We start from the raw sequence: 6,006 nt of genomic DNA, 5'->3' as shown, positions 1-6,006 counted from the left end.
CAGAAAATTTTTGCCAGTTCAGAAAAAAAAAACACAAAAACCCATCACAGAACATAAACCACGAATCTTTTCCCATTACCCATGATTTTATCCCTCAACCCCAATCCTAATCTAATTTAACCTACCTCCACACCCTATATATCATACACATATCCACATATCTCCCAAAACTTCCTACACTTAAACCCTCTCATAAACATCAAAAATCAGTTCTTACACACTTTTTTCACAAATCAATGGCACCCAAGAGAGCACGCACTATTGACAGCAGCAGCACAGTTCCTACTGCTGATTCATCAAGGGGTACTGCTGCAAGCCTCGGTTAACTGACAGAGCTGCAGAGGAGGAGTACACTAGGCTGTTGGGGAAGCGATTCTGAAGGAGAGGGGGTTTTACCATCAGGGAGGGATGGTGAGTTGTTGCCCATGATTGCAGAGAAGGGTGGATAGCTTTTTGTGAGTCACCTGAAGCAGTACCGATGAGTGTTGTTCGCGAGTTCTACGCGAACGCGAAGGCTGAAAAATGGGTTTTCTGTAGTCGTGGGCTGACGGTTGATTATCATCCTGCGGCGATTCACCGTGTGATTGGACAGCGAGAGAGGAAGCCCGAGGAGGAGAACTGGAATGAAAAGACTGCTGAGGATTTTGACTTGATTTGATTTGTGCGACTCTCTGTCGACCGGGCACAGTTTGGAACCGCAGTCCAGCCAATAATGAGTATCGTCACTTTCCGGCGATCGCCATGAACAGGTATGCCCGTGCATGGAATGCATTTATGTGCTAATATTTTGCCTTCTTCACATGCACACGAGGTCACAGTGAGAGAGCACAGTTGTTGTGGGGATTCTGAATGAGGAACTATGTGGACCTTGGTGAGTTTATCTACCAGGAATTCTGAAGTTTTTGAGGGGAGCAAAGCATATAAACATCCCTATGCATCCACGGTTACGAAGCTATGCCGACCAGTAGGAGTGAACTGGCCGGCTCATGAGCAGTTGCAGTTGCCAACAGCTCCGATAGATTCTGGCACTCTGAATGGGATGCAGGAGTGGACCGGTGGTGAGCCTGAGGAGCATGGGCTGGGTTATCGTCTTCCAAGGAGCGTCCAGCACGAGGTGCTACTATGGCTAGGCCAGGGCGTGGTGAGGCTGGTTCTTCGAGAGCTCAGGAGGGTGCTGGGATGTGTGATGCCCAGTATAGGAGGCTTTCACGGCGGATGGATGCCATGTATGAGACGCAGAGCAGGTTTGCTCAGGAGCTCACTCTTGCGTTAGGGACTGCTTTTCGAGGCCTTGGAGCTGATATCCAGTGGCCAGTTTTTGGTGAGGACTCTGCATACCCGCCGCCTAATACTCCACCCACTGAGGGTGATGATGATGACTCTGAGTAGGTATACCCTGTGTTCCTTTCTACTACCTTCATTGGGGACAGTGAAGATTTTAAGTTTGGGGGTGGTAGTTAAGGAATATTTTGTGTGTGTCATATAGCTGCATATTCATGATAGTTAGTTCATATAGTTGCATAATTTTGCCATATAGTTTTTTTATATAGCTTTATTTGTTTGTCATATCATATAGCTCATGTATATACCATGATCCCTTTTGCAATGATTTATCGACTGAATTGTGATATTGATGCGAGTGTAGTGATAGCATTAAAGTGACATTAAGTTGTGTAGGTTGATATACATGCTAGAAGCACTTGTATTTTCACTAAGTCTTAGAGAATGCTTAAGGGCTAGATTGTTGTTATGATCTGATTATTTTCGAGGATAATCTATTTATTATGCTTAGAATTTGATATAGGTTCTTAGTGGTAAAGGCATGAAAAAGAAAAAAAAATGGAGTAAAAATGGAATTTGCTAGTTGTGTGTGGCTAGGCGTCAAATGGCTAGTAGCCGGCTCGCATGTTATGCGAGTAGTCTAGGGTTGAGCAAGATGGAGCGAAACGCACTTGCTCAGAAAAGAAAAAAAAAAAATTTGCATAATTGATCAAGAGTGGGCTCTTTGGTATTCGAGTTATTAAGTTCTTAGGGGACTTTGTGCCTAGTGACCTAAGGCTTTTAGAGTCTGGGATCCGCTAACCTAACGCTCGTTACATGGATACCATTGTATAAGTCTTTTGTGGACCTCACTCATTGCACGGTCAAATAAGCATTTGAGTTGTAAATAAAAAGCACAATTCCGTAGTAAGCTCCAGAGTTCTTGTAGTGTTGTATATCACTTTGTGCCTAGAATTTTTATTCTTTGTATAATCGTAGGATTGCCTTGAAGATAGTCTAGTCATAGTAATTGGTCTAGTTCCGAAGCATATCTGTTAAGCATTTGCACACACCACGTTTCTAGCTGTATGTCCGTTTGCATGAGTTTATTGATCTTTAGTTGTCTAACTGCATTCGTTGAGATGTGACAATTTGGTTGGTTAATTGTAGTAAGGGGGATCGTTGCATTTTCATATAGATTGCATTCATGCATATTTTTATTTGTTTTGAGTCTGTGACGCTTGAGGACAAACATCGATTTAAGTTTGGGGGTGTGATAAGTGGCATTTTATACCACTTAGAACGTCTTAAAAAGGCTTAAATTGGTGTCTTGAAATCAAGTATTTTGTGTATTTGATGCGTTTTTCTAGTGTTTATGCATTTCAAGGTATTAGTTGTAATTCAGAGGAGGAATCATCAAGAATAAGCCTTGGCATGTGTTCACCATTGCGAGAGGAAAAGAACGGGCAGATTACGGCGAAGAAACGGAGCAAACCTGGATTTTTTCTAGTAGGGTCCTGCGCGCCCGCGCAGCAATGCTGAGCGGCCGCGCAGCAGCCTTGCGCGCCCCGCAGAAATGCTGAGCGGCCGCGCAGGGTCGGGGAAAAGGATAAATTATTTTAGACTTCTATTTCTGTTTGGCTTCCAACTTCTATGTAATCTGAGTTTTATGGGACTATTATATAAGTAGATTTGAGACGTTTTCATAGAGGATAAAAAGGAGATTATGTTTTAGATTGTGTTTTGCGCAAGAAGCGAAGGAGATAAGGAAGAAGACCGATTTAGCACACTGCAACGAAGAGGAAGCATATATTCTTGTGATTCTTGTTTCGTTGTAACGTTGGATGCTAGTTTTCTTGCTTTGACTTATTTACTCTTGTGACGTACTCTGTTTTAATATAATTAGTTTAGTTATTATTTTCTTGTGTTATTTATCATGATTTCATATGAACCCATGATGGCGATAAGTTCTATTATGGGCTAATCGTGATCATGGGGTTGCAACGGATTTATTATGAAATTCTTTAGTTAATTGTTTAATACTTTAGTGTGTGATGATTGCATGATATCTAGTATTGGTTGTGCGTATTCGTCTTATGTGTGTCGCAAACATATAAGGGTGTTAATCTCTTGTGAAGCGACGGTGGATCTTGAGATTTAGAACTTGCCATGCTAGCATAGGTTCATGTACGTTGTGCATGATTAATGGGTAACTCTAACAGTTTTATTTGCCCTATGTAATCAAAAGGAATAACTTGTGCTTAAATCGTTGTGTTGTCAATTTCTGTAGACATATAGGAACTCAACATAATTGATGACTATTCAACTTCTATCTTAATTGTGGATGTTTGGTAGAATGGTATTAGTACAATAAAAGTTGGCTTTTATCAGTTTCGTGTTATTCGATTAATATCATCACTGTCACATGCTAAAGGTAATAACAATGGGCTATAGAAGGAGTAATAATGAAGTTGTGATCTCATGAGTGTTTTATTATTGATAAATTGAAGTGTTAGTTAAGTGGTTAATTAAGTAGTTAATTATAGTTAATATTTAATCAACAATTTTAAGTGTTATCTTAACATTGAGAAGTAATCATACATTGGTGAGTGAGTTTAATTAGACATAACTTAGTCTGAGTCTGTGAGGGAACGAACTAGAAAGTATTCTATATTACTTGCGAACGCGTATACTTGCGTGAATATTAGTGCATGTTTTCGCCCCTAACAGTGATCCTACAGAATAGCAACTCCTATATGACTTATTCAAATGAAGCTAACTAATCATGCATGCTATAACTAAGACAAACAACATAAACATGTTTGAGATTAACCAACATTAAGTTCATTGAGGAGACTTTCAATCCACATAAGTTCAGCATAGTAGCCTTCGCAAGGCCTTCAAATTCAGCTTCTGTACCGACACTATGTTGCTTACAAGAACTCCATGATATGATATCACCACCAAAGAATACACAATACCACTGGTTGATCGTCAATCAAGACTATAACCCCACAATCAGAATCTGAATAAGACCACAAATACAGAAGAGTTGGTCAAAAAAATTACCGTAGTTGACTGTGTGCTTTAAGTAATGAAATGCTCCAACTATACTTTGATATTGTGTGACAACATCTTAAACGAAGAGGGGAATAAGGCAATGTTAAAAATACAAGCTGTTCATATATGTTAAAAATATTGGTTTACCATTATCCAACTAAACTTTTCTCAGAAGATCAACTATACGGACTCAAGAAAGATTATAATAAAAGTAAAGAAAGAACACAATATGCAGAAGAGGAAAAGTTTAATTGATTTTAAGGATACAGATTACAACATACGTTTAGATTATGACCTAGAGAGTTTATATAGTACGCTTAAGCGGTTATAAAAAAGTACAGAAAATAAGCCCAAAATGTTGATTGCCCTTCATAATATGTAGAAGAGGGCATATTCTAACCAAATCTCCACATTACTTTTATCCTCTCACAAAAACAGATGTACTAGATGCACCATAATAATGCGAGCGGTAACATAAAAAACTCTCTGCCTCAAAATTGCCCTTCATGGCCCTTATTAACAGTTTAAAATATTTAACAAGTCCAAACAATGTTGGAACTTGCCGTGTGGAACATACTTGGTGAACATATCAGTGGAAAAATTAGCAGTACCCACTGTCTTCACCTTAATCCTCTTCTCATTCCTCAGAAATGATATCTCACATATATGTGCTTAGTCCTTCTCATGATGGACTTGAACCTTGGCTAAGCATTATGCAGTGAGACTATCACAATACACAAAAGACTAATCATGATGCATACCAAGATCACAAACTAGTCCTTTTAGCCATATTCCCTCTTTAGCAGCTTCAATCAACGCCATGTACTCTGCCTCCGTAGTAGACAAAATAACTGTAGGTTGCAGAGTTACCTTCCAACTAACAAATGAACCACCCAGAGTAAATACATAACCAATCATAGACATTCTACTACCAACTTCTCCAATATAATTAGAATCAGAATAACCAGTGACTAGACATTCTAGGTCATTCCCTTAAATGAGACCAATATCAGACGTACCTGGAAGATAACAAAAATCCTCTTCACATGCAACTTGCCAAAGTTCCTTTTCAGGTTGCCCCATGAACCTATTGACAATATTAACAACATGTGCAAGATCAGGTCTAGTGCAGACAATGTCATACATCAACTTTCTAATGCACTAGCATACTGGACTAGAGACATGTACTCTTACTCAGCTTCAGATTGAGGTGCAAATGCAGTCAAACAGTCGAACATTTGCACTATTAGGAGTATCTACATGCTTAGCTGATGACATTCCAAACCTTGACAATATCTTACGAATATAACCCCTTTGCGATACAAAGACCTTTCTTTGATCCCTTTCCCTATAAATCTCCATACCCAAAATTTTTTGTGTAACACCCAAATCCTTCATTTCAATTCAGCATTGAGAAGACCCTTCAACTTTTTTATATCATACTTGGACTTAGCAGCTATGAGAATATCATCTACATACATGACCGGATAAATTATCGAACCATCAGCGAACTTATTGTGATGCACAAACAATCATACAAACTCCTGTTTAATATAACTTCATAATGTAGCTATCAAGTCTCTTGTACCACTACCTAAGAGACTACTTCAGTCCATACAAGGACTACTTCAGCTTGCAGATATAGTCATCTTTTCCAGGAACTTCTAACCCCTCTGGTTGAGTCTC

The 6,006-nt window shown here is 39.2% G+C and overlaps 1 protein-coding gene across 1 annotated transcript; it reads right to left on the bottom strand.

Moving 5' to 3' along the window:
- Window positions 1-5,064: 5,064 nt before the first annotated feature.
- On the bottom strand, window positions 5,065-5,466 carry LOC141700434 (secreted RxLR effector protein 161-like). Its single transcript, XM_074504212.1, has 2 exons — window positions 5,340-5,466; window positions 5,065-5,255 (listed from the first exon to the last, which is right to left on the bottom strand). The coding sequence occupies exons 1-2, from the start codon at window positions 5,464-5,466 to the stop codon at window positions 5,065-5,067; spliced, it is 318 nt and encodes a 105-aa protein (XP_074360313.1).
- Window positions 5,467-6,006: the final 540 nt, after the last annotated feature.

This window comes from Apium graveolens, unplaced genomic scaffold (genome assembly GCF_009905375.1).
Source record: "Apium graveolens cultivar Ventura unplaced genomic scaffold, ASM990537v1 ctg2320, whole genome shotgun sequence".
Taxonomy (NCBI): Eukaryota; Viridiplantae; Streptophyta; class Magnoliopsida; order Apiales; family Apiaceae; genus Apium; species Apium graveolens.
Note: the sequence above shows the minus strand (reverse complement) of the source record. Positions and strands in the feature narration are given on the sequence as shown.

Coding starts and splice junctions, on each gene's coding strand:
- LOC141700434 (XM_074504212.1), bottom strand. CDS start 5,466: ATGTATGACATTGTCTGCACTAGACCTGATCTTGCACATGTTGTTAAT. Junction 5,256..5,339: donor GGATTTTTGTTATCTTCCAG/GTACGTCTGATA, acceptor ATATTGGAGAAG/TTGGTAGTAGAATGTCTATG.